The sequence below is a fragment of the Sciurus vulgaris genome (assembly GCF_902686455.1).
Source record: "Sciurus vulgaris genome assembly, chromosome: X".
NCBI lineage: Eukaryota > Metazoa > Chordata > Mammalia > Rodentia > Sciuridae > Sciurus > Sciurus vulgaris.
In genome coordinates, this window is record NC_136471.1 from 111,063,636 (window position 1) to 111,091,617 (window position 27,982).

The 27,982-nt window shown below is 34.1% G+C and overlaps 1 protein-coding gene across 5 annotated transcripts in view; it reads left to right on the top strand.

Moving 5' to 3' along the window:
- The window catches only part of DMD (dystrophin), a 2,089,750-nt gene that overhangs the window by 1,570,037 nt on the left and 491,731 nt on the right, over positions 1-27,982 (top strand). For all 5 annotated transcript variants that reach the window (XM_079122792.1, XM_079122788.1, XM_079122791.1 and 2 more), the window contains one exon: positions 2,987-3,176. In XM_079122792.1, the coding sequence (XP_078978918.1) occupies positions 2,987-3,176 (190 nt within the window). The remainder of the gene's footprint in view (positions 1-2,986; positions 3,177-27,982) is intronic.

Below are 27,982 nucleotides of genomic sequence, written 5' to 3' on the forward strand. Positions count from 1 at the left end.
TGATGATTAAGCTTTGCTATCTAAAACGTTCTTAATCCATATAGTAGATTCTTTGTAAAGCATTATTACTCTTTCTAATAACTGGTCATTGCTACTTTTAAAATTCAACACTTTTCTCCAGGATTTGCTATCATGGACAAAGGAAACACAAAAATAATCCGTATTCAGGATCTTTAGTTTTGGTCTAAATCAATCTTTTATTTATTTATGATTCTCATTATTTTTATATTTCTATTTATCATATAAGCCATTCAAAGTCATATTGCTGAGAAAAATTTAAAACTATGGGCTATATTTAGAGTTATTTTGAATGCATAACTATGGAAATTAAGTATCCTTCACTCATTTCTAGTCTCGACTTGGCACAATTAAAATATCGGAATTCAGTGTACATGCATTGGACCCAGGAGAAAGTCTATAGTCTAAAAAAAAAACCTATATAAGCAGGAAACAACAATCTCACCTATGATCAAAGAGGATTGTAAAAGAGCTCATTTGAAGAGATATTTCTGCTCTTGCTGCCATTGGATTTTTGAAAAGCGTTTCCTAAATTAGAAAATATTCAGCCTGATGTTGTCAATATTTCAGCCACGAGGGTATCATTTAGGAAAATGGTGCCTTACTGTCCTGAAAGAGTTATACTTCTTCCCTAAGGGCCTAATTTACAAAGCAGCAAACTCACTGGTAGGATTTGGCTGAAAATCTCATTGTCTGGGTAGAACCCTTTCATCTGATTTATGTGCATTGCATTTTGCAAATAACTCTTAGAAAGTTATTTACTAGTTACTTTCTCTGGAAACAGAGGGTAAGTGGTGCTTCTAGATTAAGAAAAGAGGAACTCAGATGCATCAAGTGCAGTTCATCATGAAGATGAAGCTAATAATAAAATGCACAATGTCTAATTCTCCAAGTTTCACTTGATCAGTGGGAGAATTTCCTATGATCCTATTATTTTGTTTGTATTTGGAGTATATTAGAAAATATGTCAATAGCTAATTGTGCATTCATCTTCTGGAATATGACAGCTTATTTCTGTCCCATATTTTAGGCTGGAGATGGAGTAAGTTTTAGTGCTAACTGGATGAAATTGCCTCTTTTGCAGTTCAGGAACAGTCACTTGTCAGCAGTTACATGGAATTCAGCCTGTACATTGCATGCCAAATTGTAACATTGAGATTCTTGAAGCTACATTTTTAAATTCTACATTTTTAAATCCTGATAGATGACAATTTTGATATTTGTCCTTGTATTGATAGTTTGGCTCCAAACTAAATAAGCCAGCAGGCCAGGCTAGCCCTTGAGCTCTATGGGGTTTAACTTTGCCCAACCAGAACACTACATTGCCTTTCAGCTGTGCCATATTAATGTTTATTTAGGAGTTGATAAATAGCTTAGTGCAATACTAACTTTTTTCCAATAGCTGCATCCTCATAAACCTATTCTATTCTCCACCAGTTAATGCAGACAGAAGATTTTTATCCAGTATGAGCTCTGAAACTACCCTGTGAAAGACTGTGTGCTCAGCAAAAACCTCACCCATGATGAATAAACAGCTCTTTCGGGGGCTTTGCTGCCGCTGGCTCTGCAGGAGTTGTTTGCCTGGTTTGCACATCCCATGATAAAGTTGCTGCTGAAATAAATTGCAGTTTTGCATAATTATTGACAATCACATCTTAACAAGCAGTGTGTATCGTATTCAAGTGTTCAATTTTTTAAAATCCATTTTTAGCTTGTGTTTAATCCCAGAAAGTGTTTGTGTAGTAAAAGAAGGCAAATAAGGCATTTAAATAGAGTACTAATTTCCTCATTGCAGGCAAAATTTACCTGAATCTTTTTAGATGGGACTGTTACTGCCTATGGCAATTTTCCCTGCTGACTTATTATTATGTACGTGTTTGCTGAGGGCATGTGTGTGTGTATCCACAATGCATGCATTATATATATTATCAGAAAATGTAAAATTTTAAAGTTTTTTTATCATTAGGAAATTTGTTGCATCCTTTTAAAAGACTAAAGGAATGGGAAAATAGGATGTGGGTAGAAGGAACATTTTTGAATAATTATAATGAGTAACTGTGTAACATGTGAGGTGCTCGACTTTACATGCTTTATTGTATTTGATTCTCATCCCAGTCATAGCTACTACAGATGAGGAAATGAGAAATCACAGAGGTTAGTAACTTGCCATGTCACACAACTGGTAAGGGACACTGGGAATTGAACCTAGATCTGTCTGATTTTTAAGGCTCTACTTTTTCCATTACACATAACATTTTTCTTTTGGGGAATATTCGCAGCTGTATGACCATCATCTAATGAAATATGAACCTAGTGCAGTAGTTACAACACACTAGGGTCACGCAAAATGATATTTTGCACAATGGTTTCTAGGAAATGTTGTTTTTCCTCTTGTTAGTCTTTCTTTTCCCTTTGCCCTCCAATCTTTTTTCACCTTCAGTGAAAAGAATATCTTCCAAGACTCTGTATCTTCTTGACTTTTCTCCTTACCTATCTAATCCTTGTTTCTTTCTTCAGGGTGACATCAAGATAGGCTTGTTGAGGGATTTTAGGGTTTTACCTATAAAGATTAGCTTTAACTTTTGCAGCATATTAAAATAAGCATTCAATATTGCTCAGCACAAACTGCTAAGTTTAAAAGATGATAGTGTTGAGTATCTATATATGAATTTGCAACTATCCAAAGTGTGTGTGTGTATACGAATGCTCATGCACAAGACCCATTTCTGTGGAGGGGAATTATAGAAATCCTTGATGGTCATTCATTTTTAATAGTTATTCTTGCATGTATTCCCCCATGCAGAAGCCTTTAAGATACATAGAAATGAAGATAAGTAGCACAGTATTCTAGTTGTTGTTGCTTAAAGAAGAGCTTGAACAACAACCCGCCTTTGCTCTTTTCATGGAGTTCACTGGTTACCCCATTCTGACATTTGAGAATTGCATCTGGCTATTTGTTTCTTTGCAGAGTGAGTGAGCGAGAGGCCTCTTTGGAAGAAACTCATAGATTACTGCAACAGTTCCCCCTGGACCTGGAAAAGTTTCTTGCCTGGCTTACAGAAGCTGAAACAACTGCCAATGTCCTACAGGATGCTACCTATAAGGAGAGACTCCTAGAGGACTCCAAGGGAGTAAGAGAGTTGATGAAACAATGGCAAGTAAGTGAAGCGTTTCCACTTTATCACTCTTGCAAATCCAATTGAACAACTCTCAGCATTTGTACTTGTAATTGATAAGCTGAGGACAAAATAAAATTGTTGTTTTATACAGTCCAATATATTTCAGCATTTGGGCAAGAGGAGAGAGGCAGAGGGGAAAGGAAAAGTCATTTGTGATTCCATTTAATATCCTGATTGTCTAAAAAGTACATATTTTTTGACCAGAAAAAAAGATTGCATACAAAACCAGAGCTTTGGTCAAGCAGAAACTTTGCTCCGACAGAAAAATAAGTTAGGGATTGGTTTATTAAATTGAAAAGGTTGCCATTTTTGAGTGTTTATTTAATATTTTACAGGGAAAGCATCGGTACGAATTGTCTGTTTTATTTAGCGTTGCTAACTGAATCAGTTTCCCTTCATTACTTTCAGATACGTTTTGAAATGTTAATCTGGCATTTTGTAGTTTTCTTCCTAACATGATCTGTGAAAATAAAAATGAAATGGCTAAATTTGTCATAGTTAATGATCATACAATATTCAGACAATTGTTTTTCCTAGAAACAAAAATTATTGCTATAAAGTTTCATAGGCATAAACAGTGAAAACAGAAATGTGGGGTAGTTTTGTTTAAATGGAGTCTCATTGAGAATCATATTCTGCAGTTCAAGGAGGCTCTTCAAGTTTATTCTCAGTAACCAATAAAATGTACTGGAACTATTGTGGAGTGTTATTACATATAGCTGGTTTTTCTGGCTTTAGTAGGATCTCAAGTACAATTTGGTATGTTAAAATAATAGGAATTTTTAGACCAACCTAATTCTTTGCATATTCTTAAATTATGATGAAAAAAGTGATAGTATATCCTAGGTTGAAAATAATTCCAAATCAAATCACTACAAGCAAAGTTTCTTCCTCTTACCTCCTCCTTGTCAATGTTCTCCATCTTTGGTTTGGTTTGGATATGATATTTGACCTACTATGCTACTCTGGTGCATACAGTAGGTGACAGTGGCAATTTATAGATACTTCATCATTCTTGCTTAATAATCCTCCTCTGACCCCACTTGCTCCTCCACAGTGCATGTTAAACTCTTTGCTATTTGGAAAGTAATTTCTTCAGAACAATACCTAACTTAATTTTTATAAATATCTCCCAGGGCTTTTGATAGAATGTAAAAGAAAAATGTAAATTTAGGGTTTTTTTCTTATCCTTAGATTAATGGTTAGACAATATACTTCTGTAACTCATTTGGCTTCTACTATTTTATAAATAAAGTTTTATTTCACCTTATTAATATTCATAAAACCACCATAGAATTTTAATAAATACACAAGTTCACATTTTCCCACAGTTATGGTTGATAAATAATACAACTTTGTGTGAATTTTAAAGTAAATTACTTTGAAATAAAGTAATTTAATTACAAAAAATAATTTAATGTCATGGATTTAATAAAAATTTCTCTTAAAACAGTGAACAAGTCTGCCCGAGGACAAAGATATGTCCATTATCTCCTAGATAATTTTTATTTATAATATTATATAACTAAAATTCATATTTAAACTATGAATCTTAAGAAATTACAAAATTTTGAATCATTGAAGGAAAAACTTGCCATGTTTCTATTTACTATGGGCAAATAAATGGAAAAGTAATTATATGTTAGGTTCAGATTTCTCAACTCTCAAAACAATTGGAAATTATGCAGAGAAAATGTCTTAGCTTATATTATATTACTGAATAAGATGCATATATATTTTTTTTTCCTTGCTTAGCCATACCAAAGTTGTTGCTTGCATTAAGTCCAGTGTTAAATAGGCTACCCTTCTCCAACTTTAAGCTGTAGCATAGGTTATGTATAACCTCCAGAATACCAAAGACAAAAAAAAGACAGTGAAAATAAGACAGAGGCTTTTTTTACTGCCTCCACCTCAAAGTGATGAACTATTATTTATTGTTAAAAGCCATATAATACTCCCTTAGAGTTCCTGCAAACCTTTGCACATCATTTTCTCCTTTAACTAAGTTAAAGGAGAACTAACTTTAACTAAGTTTCCAAAATTATTTTTAGGCAGTTTTCCCTTCCCCTTCAGTTAATATTTTGTTTTCTATGAATTCCAGTTGCCTGAGGTTTAAACTACATATTATGGATAGGAATGACATTTATAGCCAATTCCAACCTTTAGTTAGATGGTTGAATAATGGTCTTTTGATGAAAGATTTGCAGATGTCAGAGTAAAAACTGTGAACTTCTGAAACTATTGATTATTTTTAATGGCACATTTCAACTGATTGAACTGAGTCAAAAAGCTAGAGTTTAAAAACAACAAATGGAAATGCCAAACTTGAAAGTAAATAAAATGACATACCTTAGAAGATCATATACAATTTCAGTACTTCAACTACATAGAAGTGTTTGGAGATTTTTCCCTCTGAGTATGAAGTTTTACCTTGAACAAAAGGATTTTTCTTCAATATGTATGAAGAGAAAAAAGTGTCTTGATATGACTTTTTACTTCATTTGAAGAAGCCTCTAGCATTGTATTCAATGATTCATGTTGTATCAAGTATCAAGCCACACATTTAAAAAGTGAGCTAGGTGCATAGGTGCAGTGGCATGCCTTTGGTCTCAGCTACTTAACAGCCTGAGATGGAAGGAGGGAGGATTACTTGAGCTCAAGAATTTGAAGGCAACCTGGGCAACATAGTGCAACTGTATCATAAGAAAAGAAAAAGAAAAGGAGAAAAGAAAGGAAGGAAGAGGGAAAAAGAAAGAGAAACTCCAAATTCATGGCCAAAGCAACAGCCCTCCTAGTAGATTTCTACATACCTGTGTAACTCAGCAGTGTTGTTTGATTTTATACAAATGCCGCGGAGTGGAAAAAGAGAGAGGGTGAAAACCTTCATGAAATGTGTTTTTCTCTATGACTGCCAATCAGTTGTTCTATATATGGAGACTTGGCTCTTGATAGACTACTCATCACTTTTGTTTATCAGCCAATTCACTGGATATTTAATTCTCCCAGCAATACTCATAATGCATAAGTTCAAAAAGCATAGATGTATTATGAAACATGCTTTCTGAATGGAATTAACCTGATAAATTCCATTCTGAAACACATTAGAACTTCTTTAACTATTAAGAAAAAGTGTTATTTACTTTTCTTTCTAAATCAAGGAAGCATGTTACAGTTGTCCTTGTCCTTCAAATGGATGCATTTTTCTTATGAATGTTGTTACTTCTGATAGTCTAACTGGAACTTATATGCTGATACACTTTTAGGGACACCATATAGAGCCTGAGTGGTGAAAGTTTGGGAATTTTTAAATTGTGTATTTATCTTTAAAATGAAGAACTATATTCATAATTGAACCAGATTCTTTTTCAATCCAAAACATTTCCTCTTTGGGCCTAAGAGAGTTGATAAAGATGTTCATGGTTCAAAGTTCTAACATAAAATCCTAAGTACCTAACTGAATATAGGATGAGTCTACATCTTTGCAAATATTCCTTAAGAGTTTAGAAATCCTAACTGATTCTCTAAGCACTCCTGAGAGATCATTGTAACACCAGTTGTAGAGGTGTGTGAGTGTGTGGTAGAGAAAGATGGTCATAAATGGTGTAATTAAGATCATTTCTCAGCAAAAAGAACTAAGGAGCAATTAATATTTGAAAACCCTTCATCTGTGAGTTGGGTCATATGTTTTACTTTATCTCAGGACTTCACTAGTCTCATGTTTTCCTTTATCTCCTATCAACCTCCTCTCCTTTATAAAAATTCTCTATTAAATAACACATTTCCAAGAGACAAGTTTGGTAAACTTTGAATTATATATCTCAGTACACCTATGAATTAAGATATCTTTGGTTTCTAATACATTATTGAATTTGGGAAAGGAGTTTCTTTAAGGTCCCCCCCCCAAAAAAAAAAACCACCTTGGCCTACTAGTTCATTCCAAAAGAAGAAGAAAAACTGCAATCTTAATATCATAATTAGTACCTTGAATAAATTGGAATATCATATTTCTTGCGAATATCTGAGATTAGAGAGATAATCTATAAATCCCTTTGTCTAAGAAAAGGAAAATTTTAGTATATTCTTTTCTGTTGCTTTAACTTTGAATTGAGTTTTTATGTATTTTTAGTCTATTTTGATTGTCGTCTAAAGAGTATGAAAGTGAATCTTGATATCTTTCTTTTGCCTGTTGTTGACTGCCTACCATTCTGGATATGGAAAGATGTTACATATATTATTTCCCTGAAAACTCTTATTTATTCAGCAAATCTTTATTAAACATCTGTCATGCATCATGGTGTTAGGTCTAATGTAATGATAAAAACATGTTTGGAGTGGTGATTTTCTTTCTTTCTCTCTTTTTAGTGGAAGAGGTGCTTAAACAAATGTGATTTATTTCATAAAGTTCTAGACCTCTCCTAGGCTTGTAGACAGCAGCCTTCTCTGTGTGTCCTTTCCAGGCAGAAGAGATATAGAGACAGAGAGAGAGCACCCTAGTGATTCTTTCTCTTTTTATAATGGAACTAATCACATCATGATTAGTACCTCTGACCCAAGATAGGTGTTTTTCAAACATAGTTCAGAAAAAGTATGGGGTCATGTAATCAATTTAATAAGTATCAATCCACATTTTTAAAAAGAAAGGAAAAAATTAATAGAATAGAAAAAATAACTAATCACTCTTAAGTCAGGGTCATTATTTTTTGGTGAATCTTTAGTTTCCACTCTTTATATGTACGTTTGTGTATATGTGTGTTTATGTGGGATCACTATGTAACATACTCCAAAGACTATATTAGAACATGATTTCTGCCTTATTCCAGAAGTAAAGACACATGCTAAACTGAAATTATGCTAGCAAGATGAAAACTATAATAGAGGGCTAAAAAAGATCTAGCAAAAATAGTATTAAATACCTGAAAATAATTATTTATCATTCCTTTGGAATTAACAAGTGGGACAAGATCATCTTTCTTTTTTTGAGAAACATTGAAGAAGTTACTTCCCCAATTTTAATAATGTATTAGAAATCAAAGAGAATTTATAGGTACACTCAGTTATACCTGTAATCCCAACTACTTAGGAGGCTGAGGCAGGAGGATCATGAGTTTGAGGACAGCCTGAGCAACTTAGCAAGACTCTGTCTCAAAAAAATAAAATAAATATATAAACAGAAGATAGACCTAAGCCTATCAGAGAAGCCAGGAAACTCGCATAAAACAGTGATTTTTTTAACCTTGTTTATACATCAGAGGAGCTTTCAAAAATGTTTAACTTCAGGTTCCACCTTTGAGAGATTCCAGTTCGATATATTGCATGGTTCTCATGACCAGACAAGGTTGAGAAACACCATTTAGAGAAACTCAAAATAATTTATCAAGAGTTAGCCAGGTACACAGAGTTGGAAAGAGCATTCCTGGCTGAGACAACAGCAGGTTCAAAGGCCTGGTCAGTATGGTAGTTTGAGAATCTAAAGGAATCTCTCTGTGACTGGAATATGATTGTTAAAATAAATGAGATTGGAAAGATCAATTGGGGCTAAATTATAAAAAGATAGCACGATATAATGGAGAATGTGCCTTGGAGGTGGAAGGACCCCTAATTTAACATTTATTACCTTATTGCCTGACCTCTAAATCCCATTTGTATTCTTCCTGTACAGTGAGTATAATATTTCACAGGATTTGATCAAGAGTAAATGGTAGGATATAGGGAAGGTATCTATAGAGGAGAAGAGAATTGGATTCAAAGAGCTTGAAAAATGTAAGCTGGCTTCCTTTTCCCTATGATAACTATTTTTTCCACATTTTTATGGGTGTACTATAGTTGTACATGTTGATGGGATTTGTTGTTACATATTTGTATGTGCACACAATATAACAGTATAATTTGACTGATAACACTTTCCAGCCTTTCCCTTCTGGACTTTATCTGTAGTCTTTGGAAACTCACAGCTTTGTTTTATGTAAGGAAATGGAATAACAAGACTTGTGTTTATAAAAGACCATTCCGGTAGCTCTGAGAATGAGTTGGAAAGATCTCAGCCCTGTGCAAGGACAACAATTAGAAAGCTATTTTTGTAATATTCCAACCAAGAAATTATAACTCAAGTAGTAATGTTGGAAAATGAAGCAGATATGTGAGATGGTTGGAGATAAAATCAACATGGTGATGCACTCTATGGGAGGTAGAGGTGATGAAAGAATGTGAGGTAGAAGGAGTCACTATCTGCTAACCACTTGACTAAGGAAAGAACAGTGCCTTCATGGAGTTGCAGAATTCAAAGAGAACAAACAGGTGTGGGAAGGGAAGTCAAGAACTTGATTTGGTCGGTTCACCAAGATGTCTGTGAGGAATACAAGTAAAAATATTGCCTCCCTGGAAGTGGGTCTGAATTCAGAGGTAAAGTTTGGAGAAAGATCTGAATTGACAAACAGCAACAAGGAAGGCATAGAAATAAATGATACTACACACAACCTTATATAATTATTTGAATGCATCCATGCCACTCAGAAATTCATCCAAATGCCACCAAAGTTTCACTGTAGCCCAAAATTGGTATTACATGATGTTATATTCTATGTTATTCAAAAGGACATAGCCATGGAAACCCTCCTAATCGCTTAACCATGAAAAAAGGCAAAGAATTAGCAAAACTTCTGTGTAAAACTCATACCATGAAAAAGTAAAAGCATTTGAATAATGTATCCATTTTCAAAATTCTTTTTAATAATGGCTATTAGCTTATCTCATATGAACAGAAATTTTTATTTTACTTCTTATTCTCATTTTGCTACTATAAAATCTGTATCTCCACATTCACAATACTACTGACTATCGTACTTAAGAATAGATTATAGAACTACATGTTTGTCTTCTTACTATATACTTTAGTATGTTGTTTTGGACACTGAAATTCCTATAGATTTCAGACAGAATCCAAAAGGAAATAGTGAAAGTAATTAAAAGATTAGAAAAAGGAATCACTGAGGACAAATATTCAGGATTGCTATTTTTTTATCTTTGGTAGAAAAGAAGACTAAATATAGAAAATAAAAATCCATTTTTTTGTCCAGTGATGAAAATAACCACCTCAATTTAAAGCAATATGAGTTTCATCACTTGATTATAAGGATTGTAACAATCTGAACCATGTTATGGTCATGTTCATATGAAAACATGTTAGCCAAATGTACTGAAACCTTTAGAACTTCTCTGGATATTGCCATTACATTAGGTAATTATCTGAAATGATACAAGGGAAGCACCAAATTGAATAACTTTTTAATTCAGCTATTAGATTCTATAATTTTATATCTCTAAAGGTAGAAAAACCCACATAGGTCAGATACTGTGCATACTAAAAAGTCAATTTTGATAGCTCCTAATAACCATTGTCTTTTATTCTTCACAGAGGTTTTGTGAGGATCTTAGAAGGTAATAAATATAAAGGTACTTTGAAAAAGCTTTCTGCAAGTGAAAGGTCCTTATTAATGTTATGAATTATCATTAGTCCAAAGTCAAGCCAGAGCTATAAATCAAATACTGTAACTCTTAAAATTCAATGGATTAAAGTTATATTAATTAATAATAACTAAAATTTTTACTTTTTATGTTTGGCCAAGTATTTTTACTTTCATTTTCTAGTTTGATTTTCACTAAAGTCACTATGGTGTTATGCTATTATTATTTCCATTTTCAGTTGAAGAGGGTAAAATTAGAGAGTTTAAGTAATCTATCTATTGTTCCTTCCTTAAAAATCAACTAACTTGTGTTTTACTGCTACAGATTAAGAAGGGCTATTATGCAAAATCAAAGCCTATCACAATAAATGTTTAGTTTTCTGGGATCAAAACACCACATATTTATCCAAGTATTAGGATAGATGATAATAGCTAATCTTTTTGAATACTTATTATGAGCCAGGCAGTATGCTAGCTAAGTGTTTCACTTGTATGATGTAATATCATCACACCATTAATACAGATGAAAATACTGAGACTTGAGGTTGTGTAATATCTGCTGAGGTCATACAACTATATATAGAACAATCTATTTGATCTAAACTTGACCTTCTGACCTTCTATTAATCCTACCATCCTACTCACTACCCACTGACCTAGCATTCTAAGCAATGACCCAAGATAACCAAAAGCAAGTTTTAAATCATTCACCTAATAGGAGTGTGTTGGTTAATTGGAAGTATTTCTGCTTTCTAAACACTCATCTTACCTTTACATTTTTCAGTCCAGTTTCTACATTTTTCTGGCAACTGAAACACTTCTCTATGAAATCACCACAACAAGTGTTCTTAAACAAGTGCTCATTATCCTAGAAAACTGTGCCTATTTTGGTATTGCTACCCATCCAAGTCTACTAAACAAATTCTCACCTTTTCACTTACTAGGATGATGCATCATGCTAAAAGTCTCCCTACCTCTCTACTCATTCCTTCTTCTTCCCTTACCTGAGTAACTAGTCTTGATATTCTTTTCTGTTCTCATCAATCTCACTATCTTCATTCAATAGTCAGAGAGTAGTTCCTAAGTATCAGATATGTGCTAGATATTTTTATCAGAAATAGTCTTCTATCTCCTTTAATCCAACTTCTTGAGTATTTTTATCAGTTTCTAGTATTTATCCTACATTTCTTACTGGATGTGGGACATTACTTACTAAAATGTCTCAGAGACAGCATAAATTCAATATGACTGAAATAGAACACACTTTTACCCTTATCTCCTATCTTGCTATTTATCACAGTACCATCACTTTAGTCAGAGAAATTTCAAACCATGCAGTCATTTCCACATCTATTTCTCACTTGCCTCACTTTCAAGTTCATTTTCAAGATCTGTGGATTTTGCCCCCACAAGCCTTTACATCTATTTATTTTTCTTCAGGAAACCTTTTATCTTCCTCCACTCATTCTTGCCCACCAGTTGCTCCAAGCCAACCTTCGGATTGCCCTTTCAAATTAAGCTTCCTAAAGCATAACTTAGATTGTAACTAGATTATAAATGCTATGAGGGGAGGTATTTGATTTATCTTATTTATTAATATATTTCCATTGCCCAAGACAGTGCATTTCACCTAATAGGTGCTCTATAAGTATTTGTCAACAAATACATACATAACTCCCCCTTTCAAACACTGTTTATGACTTTGTAAAGCCTTTGAAATGTCCTATAAACTCCTTCACCTGACGCTCAAGATTGGACCCAAATCTCAATTTCTAATCTCATTTCTTATTTTACTTCTCTACATACCCTCAACTCCTACAAAAACAGTGTGTTAGTTAGATTTTCATCACTGTGACCAAAATATCTGACATGAACAAGTTGGAGCAGGAAAGATTTATTTGGGGATCACAATTTTTCAGAGGTTCAGTCCATGGTCAGCAGACTTTATTGCTCTGGGATGGTAGTAAAGTAGAACATCATGGTAGAAGGGTGTTGAAGAAGAAAGCTGTCAACACATGGTAGCCAGAAAGCATAGAGGAGAGTGGAGGATCATCTAGGAGCAAAATGTTCACACAGGACATACCCCCAGTGACCTACTTCATTTGGCTACACCCCACCTGCCTAGTTACCACCCAGTAATCCATTGACATTATTAATCCATCAGATGGATCAATCCACCAATTATGTCACAGCTCTCAAAATCTAATCATTTCACCTCTTAACATTCCTGCATTGGCACATGAACTTTTGGGGGACTATCTCATATCCAAACCACAACAAAAAGGTAGCCAAACTAGGTTGATGTCCTTGGATGATCTGACATACTCTCCTCAGATTGATTTTCTTCATCTCAATTTACCCAGAGGCTACATACTTTTCAAGGAAAGTTATGTTCAAATCTCCCCTTGTTCCCTGAGGTCCTGAGCTAGAAGACATCTTGTCTCCCTCTTGATTCTATTGGTATTTCTCTTTACTGTAAATGATGTTTAATGCTTTCTATATTCTATTAGAGAGACTAGACAGGACAACATTTAATAGTGTGAGCTTTGAAGCTTGACTATCTGGGTTTAAATCGTGAATCTTGTATTTACTGACCAGGGGCACACTTCTTAATTGCTCTCAGAATACATAGCTATAAATAAAGGGTAATGACAACAGCTACCCTTCAGGTTCTAATGAGGGTGATATGAATTAGTATATGTGAAGTGTATAAAACAGTATCTGACACATAGTAAGCACCCAATAAATATAGCTAGTATTATGTCATTGCTATTTTTAGGTGCATATGTGTGTGTGTGTATGTGTGTGTATAATATATAATCTAGTGTATATATTTATAAATAAACTTTAGCATTGGTTATTTTACTGTAGGCTCCTTGAAGGCACAATTCTCATTTGATTTGTGTGAGAAACTACTTAATAAGAAATGCCTGGATAAAAGAAACTATGCCTAAACTGTTGGCTACCATGAGTGTTGAACTTCATTTTTTAAGATAGCTTTAATTGTCCCATATTGTTAACATTCAAAAGATTTTAGCTCTTAAATGTAGATTCTGACTCATTTTTGAAAAGCTCTTTAAAGTCTTCAATTACAAACAGACTTTAATACCCCATTCTTGAGGATATACATACTACACTGAAAATTAAAAAAATATTTTGTCTTTCATAATGACCTCCTTAGAGAAATCAATTGACTTGCCATCCTGTTTCAACTAAACATAAGACAATGGGATTCCCTGAAACACACTTTGGTAAAAGTAGTTCATTTTCCTCCAAACACTCTGAGCAACATAGCAAATCACACTAATGCCTCATAGATATGTTAATAAAATTAATAAAGTTGTTCAAAATGCATGCTATGAGGCAGTAGTACTGCTGACAATGAGAAGGCTTTACTTTGTTTGATCTCCATCAGAACATGGATGAGATCTGTATAATTTCAAGACTTTATCTCCAAATGAGAATTGAAGAGCTCAGAAATAATTGGACCTCAGAAAAAGTCAAAGGATTTCATGGCCCTTTATTCTCCTCTCTTCATCTAACCTCCAAGAATTCTTGAGAGTCAGTGGTCTTTGGGAACAGAATGTTCAGGCTAAAAATGTTATTCCTTTATGTGATAATGGCAATCTCTCCATTTCTTATTAGAAAATTCTGGAAGTATGAATTTGGAGGACAAAGAAAAGGAGTCTTCAGCATTGTATTTACTAATTATTTGAAAAACCAACTTCATCTTAGTGTCTCTATTGTGCCTTTCATAACTCTGATGATAAAACATTTTAGGTATTAGTCAAAGATTAATAATATTCAAAATAATTTAAGTTATCAGCATGTGATTTTCATTCCACATGAGGTCCATTTGCAGTTTACATGGTTTTCTAAATTACATTAAAATGAAATGTCAAAAAGTTCACATTTTTTCATGTTTAACAGCATCAATCTTTAAAGAAAAGTTATTGAACAAAGGTCTGTGCATAAATCAGCCATTCCCTGTAGAGGTAAAAGAAGTCATTACACCTGGTTATGAAAGAGAGTTTCATGAATACAAGGGGCATAAATCATTCCCCACTGGAGATCATATTAGTCTAGATGGAAGAATGTCTATTTCCTGATAGTGAGAAAGGAACAAATTACTTCTGTTTGCTCCTGCATCTGTGGTTATCCTTGAGAAGTCTGTTAGCATGTTGAGTATTCAGTATTATTAATACTATAACTTAACAACTATCTGAATCCTTATAAAGGTAGTCTTTAAGTTTTCTGATGCTTGAAGTTTTTCCTTTCTAATGTGTTTTACCTCTACCACCTTTTAAAATAGATCATTCTCTGGGAATAACAGAAAGTTATTCTTTGCAGGAGGCAGCATTTCACCTGCTCTCATGAGCCACCTATGTTTCACCTCCATCCTTTGCTCCCAATTCAACAATTCAATATTGAATTCAATTCAGGGCTATGACCCCAGAGAGAATGAGACCTGTATATTTATGAGTCACTCAATCAGGCATTCTGCTCAATGATTTGCTTCATAAATCCTAGTTTTAGTTTTTACAGCAGTTTTACAAATGGTTGCAAAATGGTTGTACATTACACTTTTAAAACCTGAAAGGAGTGGAGATAGCATTTTCTCTTGCTATGGAAAAATGTCGATATTCTGTTTTGGAGTAGAAAACAGTTGTCATTATTGAAGTGCATTTTTCTTCTATTACTATGATAAATTTTTATATCCTGGAAATTTATACATAGTAGAAGAATGTACCTTTTAAGTTGGGTTCCCAAAGGTGCCTTTTAAGGGGAGCCATTGAGAAGTAAGATCTCCCATAGAACAGTGAAGAGGTATGAAAATGCAAATGTTGATAAGATAGGGAATTATCCTTAAAAAAGAATGGATATTGGTGGGATTTGTGGGAAGATGACAAGATCTAGTCAAGGAGGAAAGGAATTAAATGAAGGTGAGTCCAGAGTCCTTTGGGCACCTGTAGGAGATGTAGAAAGGCATTCTGGTTAACAAACCAGTCCAAAACTTGATGGTTTAAAGCAGTAACAGTTACTTGTTTTACACATGAATCTATAATTTGGTCTCAAGTTCAGTGGGCCCTGCTTATCTCTGTTCTTCTTACTAGCATCTGTGGCAGGTCAAATTGCACCAGATGATCCATTTTCAAGAGGGCTAACTCATGTGCCTGGCAAATAGGAGTTGTCTTTCAGTTTTTAACCCTATATGGGGCAATTTAAGCCTTTTCACAGCATAATAACTGGGTCCCAAGAGCATTCATATTTTTGGGAAAAGAATTTTAAGTTGCTAGGCATGGTGGCACACACCTGTAATCCCAACTACTTGGGAGGATGAGGCAAGAGGATTGCAAGTTCAAGGCCAGACTGGGCATCTTAGCAAACTCTGTCTCAAAATAAGAATTATAAAGGGCTGGTAATGTAACTCAATGCTAGCATGTCTGAAGGCCCGGGTTCAATCCTCAGTACTGCCAACGAAAACAAGAATTTTGAGTTACTGAGTTCTCAAGGGCTAGCCTTGAATCCATCATAGTTTTTCTTCTACCATAATTTGTTGGTCACACAGTAACAGAACCAAGATTCAATGATTGGAATAACCCCCAACTTTCCATGGAGGAGAATCAAAAAGTTTGGGGGTAATCTTAAAATTGCCATAAAGGTTATTGTAAAAGACACTGAGTTGAATGGATAGTAAACAGCATGTGGCATAATCACAGTGAAGAGACATTCTCTCTGTCTAAAATTCCCTTTCTCTCCTTGCCTACCTGGATAATTCCTCCTTATGCTTCAACTCTTGGTCATTGCTCTACTTCCTCTCACAAACACTAGCTGGTCTTGCCTCTTGAAGCAATTGAAGATACACCAGTATACTGATATTTTTTATTTAAACTTTTTCCACAATAGAACATGATTTCCCTTCTTGCTTAAAGCTGCAAAATACTCATGTCTTTTAACAATGTGAATTAAAATTAAATCTCAAGCACAACTAAGTATCTGCTCAAATAACAATATGGATGCTGAACATTTTATATCCCTTTTTGATTTTCTTTCTCTATAGTTTGCCCCATGGTATACTAATAATAACAGAGCCCATCTTTGTCAATAGATATTTAGACTATACCTGTGAATAATCTTATTTGCATAGCTCTACTATCCAATATGGGCACAGGTAACCTTAAGAAGGTCTTAGTGGTTCTCAGATTAGTCTACCTCTTTCAGCTCTCATTCTCTCCTTTCCCCACCCACTTTCATGCTTTGTATTTCATTTTCTTTTTGCGTGACTTTCAACTAGACAGAAAATGCCTTTCTCATCTCTGTACCTGCCTCCAGGTCCTATCCATTTCATTCATCAAAAAATGCCCTTTCTGAATTTTTTCTCTCATTTAAAAACCATTTATTAGAGTTAGGCAAATGATAGAAATTAATTTCTTATAGGACTAGAAACATTGTCTTGAGCAACATGTGACAAGGATCCAGCAAACTGACACATAAGCTAGTACAGGTGAATCTTGGAGGTATTATGCTAAGTTCAATGATTCAGATACCAAAATGTGATTCCACTTATATGAGGTGCCTAGAATAGTGAAATTCAGAGAGACAGAAAGTTGAAGAGAAATTTCCAGGGGCTGAGGGGAGAAAAGAATGGAGGTTTCTTGTTTAATGGGTACCTGAGTTTCAGTCTGAGATGGTGGGAAAGTTCTAGAGATGCATAATAATGGTTGCACTACAGCACGAATATAATTCATACCCATCAAAGTATCCTCTTAAAATGGTTAAAACGGCAGATCCTATGTTATGTATATTTTATTGTAATAAAAATTGAAAAAGAAAACATGAGCTTGCAGACAACTCCTTAAAGAATTTTCCTTATGGCAATAGTATGGTAAAAATATCTTATTTACAAGTCAGGAGATCTGAGTTCTGATTCTAACCATAAGCCTTGGTGGTCTTTGGGAAGTCAGTGGTATTGAAGAAATCAGGTTTATATTTTTGAAAATGATGAAGCTAGACAAAAGAAGTATTTTTCCAAGTTGCCCTGCTCCCAACATCATATTTACTTGGAAAGTTTATTAAAAATGCAGTATGTCAGAAGCTGACTCTCTAGGGATGGCCAGGAATTTGCAGCACCCCCAGGTAGTTCCTATACACACTTAAATTTGAGAACCACTGAACTAGATGTTTGCTTAAGGCTCTTTCAGCTCTGAAATTTGATAGATTTTAATTCTACAAGGCAGATTGTACTCATGCAGAAGAAAGAAATGAAGAAAATAATAGACTTTTTGCTTGTGCTGACGCATTTTTCATTTGGTATCTCCATCTCCAAAGCCAAGCCGATCAGGAATAGTATTGTTTATTCCTCCCACTGTTTTGGGAGAGACATGAGGAAAAGCTAAGCCAGATGGTACCTAGGAAGATTTACATTACCACTTTCTTTCTTTTGCATTTGCATATTATATAAAACTGCCCATGCCTCCATCTGAGCCATGATCATTAATTTAATGTTATTATCTAATGGCTCATGACATTAAATTATAACTTAGCCTAACATGACCAAATTACAGTATTAGAAAGTTTCTTTTAGGTCAGTTCCTGTAACTTTTCATTATCTTTCAGCCTTGATTTAGAGAATCTTCTCACTTTCATAAAAATGCATTTTGTTACATAGGGCCTAGGTTATATATGATTTCTTAAAAGCCAAGTTAGTCAAGAAAGGGGAAATGTTTTGTTTTGATTTGGAGTATATGTATATGCATTTATAGTACTGAAATGGCTTCTGTCTGGGACTACATATAAAATAAAAAATAAAGAAGACTGGTAAATTAGTTACCACCCACACTTGATTGAAAGTGAACGGGTTATCTAAGTATCCTTTAAAAGGTATAACCCCTTTAGCTGTGTTTTATTATCAATGAAGTCCTATCCAAATTTGTGACCTGAATAAATAATTTTGCGTCTATAGTTTTGTGTACATTATTCTTTTACATATTTATATTTTATATAGACTCAGATAATAAAATATGTCCTTCTTGGTCAATTCAAGTGAAGCAGATTTACTCTGAAGCAGGTTTTCATTGATACAGTTTTATGTTTTGAGACTTTTTTCCTCAATTATACATGTTTGCACATAAAATGTTTTGTTTTTAATGAAATTAAAATAGAAAATAGTTTACAAGCAAAGAGAGAAGAAGAGAGGAAGGGAAAAAGGAAAGAGGGGAGAGACAGCAAGAAAGAAAAATACAAATTAATTCTTTTCCTATTCTGCAAAATCTGATAAACCAAGGAAGAGAGGAGTAAATATTCTGGCCGGGCATGGTGACACATGCCTGTAATTTCAGCTACTGAGGAGGCTGAGGCAGGAGGATTGCAAGTTCAAAACCAGCCTCTGCAGCTTAGTGAGGCTGTATCTCAAAATAAAAAATAAAAAGCACTAAGGATGCAGCTCAGTGGTAAAGCACTCCTGGGTTCAATCCCCAGTACCAATGTGCAGGGGGAGGAGAAATGAATTATACTGACCTAGTAAAATAGAAAATAAAGAAATGTGGTAGAGGGCAATGGGTGTGGAAGGTGGTTGAATACTTCCCTAGCACAAGACCCAGGATTTGATCCCTAGCACCAAAGGAAGAAAAAAAATGTAGTAGAAAATCCTCACACTGCTTCATCAAATGTAATACTAAAGTCTGACACAAGTCATGGCAGCATTTCAGCTCACTGAAATTCAGACAATTGACCTACCATGTGAGAATCTCAAAACGAGTTTAGGTGAGAGTATAGAAGTTGAAATCCAATAATATATGCAACAGTGATCCCGCCAAGATTGCACATTGAAAGCAAATTAGTCCTCTAATAGAGAAGGCAATTTGAAATTCATTCTCTGAGTAGGTTTTCAAGCACATTCTTTTTTTACTTTTCTTTTTACAAAAAGGGAATGCCACCAGAAAAACAAGAATTCAGAAGATGAAGAGAAAACTAAGTTGGAATTCTAAGAGAGACAGTGTGAATACATGCACATTCTCTCTCCCTCTCTCTCTCTCTCTCTCTCTCTCTCTCTCTCTCTCTCTCTCTCTCTCTCTCTCTCTCTCTTTCACGCGCGCACACACACACACACACACATACACACACACACACACAATGAGAGTAGTTTGCCTATATGGTATATCTGATTGAGAAGTCCCATTGCTATAGGTTGTTTCACAAGAAGTGACTAATTCTCACAATGTGACTTATTCTCTTATATGGTATTGGAAAAGAAAATAAATCTACCTAAATTCCTGAAGGGCAGTGTTATATTCTGATTTTCATATAACATATACAACTTCAGAGCTGGGTAAGACAGGACTGCTGACTCAAATGGTATGCTCCACTCCCTCTACTAGAAATTCCTTTAGTCTGTCTATATTCACATACATTGCTGAAGGATTGCCTCCAGTAAAATATGTCTTAATTCTTTATCCAAGACTGTGAGAAATAAAAGGGGGAAATAGGATTATTTATTTCTTAAATCAAGTAGCAGGCTAACCACTGACAATAATAATAATATAGAGCAATCATCTAGCACAGGTAAATATTGTGGTAAAAATTATACCCTGGAGAACTCAGGGATATAAGCAAGTACACATACATCATTGTCATGTTCTGTAGTATATTATCTGCTTTAGTGAAACTTATGTCCTTATGATAGATTTAGTGATTAGCCCATTTCTTCCCTTCTTTCTGCAGTCCCAACCTTAACTTTGCTTCCTTACTATTGACGTGTTTTTTCCAACCCCTGGCCTTAGGACTTGGCCCTGTGTTTTTCTTTAGCAAAAGACAAGTGAGTGGGCAATAGTGACCATGGACTAGTTTTAAACCTACACCTTAAAAGAAAAGCATGGTTTTTTTTTCCTTAAAAGACATTTATTTACATTTAAAAGGACATTTACATACAAAACATGACAAAATACTTCATAGGCCACTTTACACAATAAAGTAGGCATTATGAAAAATATTTTACAATCATAAACACCCAAGTGTACTAATGTCAGTCACACTGGTTTAAAGTTATGAGTGAATAAACCATATTCATATAGAAATAGATCAAAAAAACAAATGCATACATGTATATCACTGAAGCAGGTAATTGTGTGCATTCAGCTTTTTAGCTTTGTAACTATAGTCATCTGAAATACCATGGAGAGACAACTGAACTCTTTTTTCTTTTTTTTGGCAAATACACACTTCTATTTTGAATTTTATATTTGAACTTTATGGTTATACATATTAAGTGGGTCATCCCAGCAAACACATACATGCATGGAAATTGATTTCAGTTCATGATTACCCCCTTTCCCTCCCCCTTTACCTTCTGACCCTTCTCTCCTTCTCCTTCTTCTACTCTACTAGACTTCCTGTGCTAATCTATTAATTTGTATTTGATTGGTTCTTTATGTAATCTTATCTTTCCCTTCCCCCTTTTCTTTATTTTACTCTAGAGAAAACATTCAACCTTTGAGTTTCTAATTTTGGCTAGTTTCACTTAGCATGATGTTCTCCATTTCCATTCATTTACAGGCAAATGCTATAATTTCATTTTTCTTAATGACTGAGTAGAAGTCCATTGTGTGTGTGTGTGTGTGTGTGTGTGTGTATCACAATTTCTTAATCCATTCATCTATTGACAGGCATCTGGGTTGATTCCATAATTTAGCTACTGTGAATTGTGCTACTGTAAACATTGATGTAGCTGTATTGCTATAGTATGCCAATTTTAGATCTTTTGGGAAAATACCGAAGAGTAGGATAGGTGGTTCTATCCCTAGTTTTTTAAGGAATCTCCATACTGCTTTCCAGAGGGGTTGTACTAATCTGCATTCCCACCAACAATGTACAAGTGCAGCTTTTCCCCTACAACCTCACCAGCATTTATTTTTCTTCGTATTCTTGATCATTGCCATTCTAACTGGAGTGAGATGGAATCTTAATGTAGTTTTGATTTGCATTCCCCTGATTGACAGAGATGCTGAACATTTTTTCATGTATTTATTGGATTTTTGTGTTTCTTCTATTAAAAAGTTTGTGTTTAGTTCTTCTGTCCATTTATTGATTGGGTCATTATTTTTTGGTGCTGTTTTTTGAGTTCTTTATATATTCTGGATATTAATCCCATATCAGAGAAGTAGCTGGCCAAGATTTTCTCCCATTGTAGGTTCTCTCTTCATGCTCTTAATTGTTTCCTTAGCTGTGCAGAATCTTTTTAGTTTAAAGGCATCACATTTATTGATTGTTGGTTTTATTTCTTATGCTTTGGGGTTCTAGTTTAGAAAGTCCGTGCCAGCACCTGTATGATACAATATTGACTCTATATTTTCTTCTGGCAGTTGTAAGGATTCTGGTCTGATTCCTAAGTCTTTGGCCCATTTTGATTTGAGTTTTATGCAGGGTGAAAGACAGGGGTCTAATTTAATTTTCTACATAAAGCTATTCGATTTTCTGAGCACCATTTGTTAAAAAGGTTGTCTTTACTCCAAGATATATTTTTAGCACCTTTGTCAAATATCAGATGGCTATAGGTTTGTGAGTTTGTCTCCGTGTCTTCTATTTTATTCCATTGGTCTTCATGTCGATTTTGGTGCCAATAACATAGCAGCGTGTTGTTATTTGGATTTTTCCCATATATATATGAGAAGAACATGCCTCTCTAGGCTGCTAGAATCAGGAAGAAGATGAGAGCCATATACAGCAAGGCTGTAGTAGTCACGCACAACCAGAAGAAATAATTGTTTGAAGTCATTGCACTTTATTCTACATTATTGTGACAATGGCTAATTGAAACAATATAAACTTTTGTTTTCCCTAAATATAGAGAGAAAATATCAGTCATTTTATGGTAAAAATATAAAGCCTGTATTTTATTTTTAATGGTTCACTGTCATATATAAATTTTCAAATAATCAGATATTCCTTTGATGATGCCACTATATCATACTTACACATCATGAATATACTGTTTATTTCTGTTAATTTATTTGTAATTAACACTTGTTACCATCACTCTTGAGTTGCTAACACATTTCTGTACTAAGTTTTGGAAAAATGTATTAGCATTTTATTTTAATACATCATTCATTGCCAGGAGAAACTTTCTTTTGATTTTGTGAGAGATGTAAAAATATTGAATATTGACACTGCTTTAACCTTCATGATGTCATAGAATCGTGATAATTACCCTTGTGATTTGACTTCATAGAGATAATTAGATGTGAAATTCCTTTCCATTTTGTGATATAATATTAGAAATATGTACATAATTGGTATGGATTTGTTATAACTGTTTTGTTGGTGAAATCATCTAAAATCATAGATCTAGTTAATTAAATGTATACAAAGAATCATACTCAAAACAATATTATTAAGATTTTTTAAAATAATACTTTTGCATGGCTTTTGAATAACTCAGAATTTCTTTGTGTTTAGTTCTTGAATCCATACCATACTATCTATGTAAACATAGATATAGGCTGAAAACAATCAGGCAGATTTGCCTTGATAAAAATCTTTATATATTCAGACTTCATTTAATATTAAACTTCTCCATCTTTGAAACTGATATTTCTTTACCTATCTGAAATTAGGGAAATGACACAAGGCAACACCTTTAACTGACTGACTCTGCCACTTTGGCCAAATTAAATTTGAGCTTTTCAAAAGACATTGCCTAATTAATTCAGAAACATTTGAAATGATTACTGTGACTTTATCTTTTTCCCCATATGGTGCATTATATTTGAACATAATGATGGAATTTGTTGTTACATATTTATACATGCACACAATATAACAATATAATTTGGCCAATATTCCCCAATATTTCCCCCTTCCCTCCCTTTCTCCCTCTTGCTGGTCCCTTTCCTTTCTCTTTCTCTCTCCCCTGGTCCCTTTCCTCTACTCTACTGATCTACCTTTGATTTCATGAGATCCTCCCCAACTTTCTTTTCCATTTTCCTCTTTAGCTTCCACTTATGAAAGAAAACATATGACCCTTGACCTTCTGAGTTTGATTTATTTCACTTAACATGATGGTCTCCAGATCCATCCATTTTCCTGCAAATGACATAATTTCATTCTTCTTCATGGCTGAATAAAACTTCATTGTGTACATATAGCAATACATGCACACCCATGTGGACAACAGCACAACTCACAATAGGCAAACAGTATAACTTTTAAATGAATTAATGGCATTAACCTGTCGCCAGGTGAGTTAGGTAGAGTTGTGATTTTTATTAATCCCAGGAGAAGATACACTATATTCTAAAATGTCCACAAGTGTAATTGCTCAAAACTCCAGGAGACTGGTCCTCTGCAAGGACCAATTTATTTATTCCTCAAACAGTTTCTTTCCAGTGTCTAAAGCAGCCTGATTTCTATATTGCTCTGCTTATGGTTATTACTATATGATTCAGTACCTATACTGTGGTCTAAAGAGTATATGGACTATGTATTCTGAATAAAGCACTTGGGGAACAAAAGGAAGTATGACATGAACCTGCATATCCAACATTAATGTTTGAATTCTCTGGATTAGCTGAGTAATGCCTTAGAGAAGGAAGGTCGGATGATATGTCTTGGGGCTCCTTGTTGCACGTCGTGGGTGTTATTCCTGTAGAAGAGGAGTAGAGAGTGGTAAGAAAATGAAATCTGTCAATACTGTGAATATATAAATAATAAAAGTGGAAGTAGGACTGATTAATTCTGAATCATTTTTATAAAATGACTGGGGCTGTGAAAATGCTCAGTCTGCACAGTTGATTGGGAAATATATGCAATCTGTTGATCCAGAATTCATTTATGAATGCTCTCTTCCAGAGATTGATGTACCAGAGTTCTTAAAAATATTTTTACCCACATGAAAAAAGAAAGTTATAGACCTGGGAGATTCCCATTTATGATGAAAGAGTTTCTCCACCTTAAGAACAACTTTCAAACAGATGACTGATACAAATGAGTCAAAGGCAGTTTTGTTTTATAGAATAGTTCCAATCAATATGGACCTATTGTTTGGGAAAATAAATATCTAAATTCTTTGATTCTTAACCAAAACTTTAGTAAATATAAATGACAGCTATAGGTTTTAGTTTGGTGATCTGATGAAGAGGAATAGATTCACCACTGGTCTTTTAATCTCAAGTAGGACATACGTGTTACCTGTGTTGTGAAATACATATAAAATATTAGAACAAGTTCTTTTTGCTAACTCTAATAGTCATTGTGCATTGTATATTATTTTTGTTTCTTTCTGATTTGTAGACAAAAATATGACAGAACCCTAGTAGGTTATTTTATCAAACAAAATTAGGTTTATTTGAATGTTCATTTCAATATTTCTTTGTTACTTAAACCAAGCAACATACTTTGCTTTTTGTTTTGTTAATGCATCAGATTTAAAGCTTTGTTTTCTGAAGTTTCTTCTTCAAAAAATGAAATTGAGGGCTGGGGATATAGCTCAGTTGGTGGAGTGCTTGCCTTGCAAGCACAAGGCCCTGGGTTCAATCCCCAGCACCACAAAAAAAAATGAAATTGATAATATTCAACTAGTAGAATGTCTAATCTCTTTTCAGTATTTGTTTCTCAACTATGGTGATTTTAGCTTAGAATAACTTGAAGTACAAATTTATTGAACAGATTTAGCTCTGTGTTTTAAATTTGTTTTCTAAACAATATTAGAGTACCCAAGTTACCTATGCCAGGTATTATCACATTCATTGTTTACTTTAAGATCCCAAGTGATATATTCAATTCACATGTATTTAAAATTGATTCATTTAGAAGAAAAAATACTTACTGTATTTAAATACTTAATGATAAACCTTAACAAACAATTCTATTTTTTAATCTTGAAAATATCATTTACTCATGGCCTAAAATTAAAATCAATTTTCTGTACCAGTTAAGAAATTAATTTTTTAAAAATTGAACATATTGTATATCCTCTTTTATGCAGAAATAAAGATTTCTTTGTAACCATCATATAAGGTATAACTTTTCAAACCAAAAAAAAAAAAAAAAACCAATTTGAGTTCGTTGTCTTTCTCCTAGTATTCACTTTAGGAATCTATCAATACATTTTCTTAAGTTTACTGGCACATTTCTTAGTGTTCTTTGAATTTAGTCAGTGTCCTCAAATTCAGAGAGTGATTTAATGTTGTTAAAATCTCAGAGTAATGGGAATGATGAAGTACATAACAACTTCACAATTTCTTATGAAAACCCTGGTTTACTGAAGGACATAGCCTAGTAGAACATGGTCAGAAAATCAAAATCTAGTCAGCCAACTTTCGTCCACAGCTACAAGCTACTAGATAGTTTTCAAGTTGTACAGAGTTACATAAAGGTGCCTAATGCCCTTGACTGAGAGGGACATCCTAACCACCATCCTTATTTTGTCTGCCCATATTTGTACTTTTCCTCATTTCTCAGTAAAATTTCTTGAATACAGTCCAAGCAAAGTATTCATTAGTCATTATCATTTAACTAACCTTAACATCAATATATGCCCAATTAATTTAAGCAGTTAAAAACAGCAGCTTTAGTCTTCTGACATAAATGATTTCCTTAGAAGCAACCTGCTGGAAATCCCCTAAAATGCAACTTTTATTAATGACTATGCATTTGTACCACCTATAGCTGCCAGAGTTTGACAGGAACCAGATTTAATGATGCCCAGGGGGCCTTGATCTTTCAACTCATTTTCCCCTGTATGGTCTTTTTAATTTCATTATTTATAACTATTTAAAGCTATGACTGATGAACTATTCAAGTGTTCAAACTTTGGAGAGAAAAATCAACCTATCACAACCCTTTTTTTAACCTTTAATGCCTAAAATTTACATGCCTGTTTGGTACATAAGGGAAAAATGAGCACCAGTTTGGTCCTAAGTCTGCATAAAATGTGAATCTTCCATCCTATTGAGATGACTCCTTAGACAAGGGGAAGAATTCATGTACTTCAGATTTACTCATAATATGACAATAGCTGTCAGTCTTTTGGTTCTATCTTGAACTTTATTTAGATGTGTTCTTCTCCTGAAGCTTGACACCACAGTCTCCTTGGATCATAGACTCACAGAGTTGGAAACAAAATCTTGGAAATCATTGAAACCTCTTATCAGATGAGGAAAAAATTAAGTTCATGGACATAGCCATTTTAAATCATATCAATCTAATCTCCCCTGATGTAAAACAGAATTATTATTTTTCTATAATTTTGATATTAATAAATTATGCCATAGCTTCCTCACTTTGTCTCCTATACTCTTCCCAGATTACTAGCTAGGAGAGCGATCATTCAAATTCAGAGACTACATAAGAAGCAGAGGAAGCATTTGAAGAGGCCCGTGCAATTGAAACTCTGCCGGCACAACCTTATCTCCTAACTTCTCAAATTAGCTCTTGGTTGCTGAAGTGAAGCATAGCTTCAGACCCTTTAGCAGTAAGCATGGGTAAGAGGAATCTATAGACATGACTAAAAACAAGAGAGGGCCAGTTTAACCACTGTCTGGAAACGTAAGTAATAGAAATGCCAAAAGGTACCTTATCACTCACTTGTCCTTTTCTAGACAAGAAAACTCATTCCGTTTCTGCACAAGAAGATTTGTTTGAGAATCCAATTTTGTTTTAAACTTGAGCTTAGCATTTTGGAACTATTCCAAAGACCACAGAATTCACAGTCATTAGTATATCACAGCAGGCTCCTTTCAAATATTGCAGGTTTCAAGTTTGTTTGAAAACCTGGAAATATGACCTGGTAAATTAAACTTGACCAGTACTTTGCTTTCTTTTAAAATTCTAACCCTTGCCCCTAGCCAATTATCATTACCTGATACTGGTAGTTGGCGTGAATATAAACTTTGTAATGAGAGTTTGACAAATTTTAAATTCAGTCTTTTCTTCTTTGACTTGATAGTTATAAATTCAGCATAAGTTTTCTAGATTATATTGTTTAAAGCTCACAATTGAGTTCATATTGTGTATCAGTCCATTCTTCTGCATAATAAAAAATCAGAAATTTTAATTTCAGTGGCCAGTAACAATAAATTCTTATTTATTCATGGGTTTGTATTTTGTTATGGTGTGGCCAGTCTTGACTGACCTATCTTCAGCTTGCAGGTCCAGTTTGGGTCTAAATCACATATTTTATTCTGAAACTCAGGATGAAGGGGCATTAGGTACTCAGGGTATGATCTTCTCCTGGCAATGACACAGCACATTTCAAACCTCTGCTCTTGTCATATTTTTTTATATCCCACTGGACAAAGCATGTCTCCTGGCCAAGCCCAAAGTCCAGGG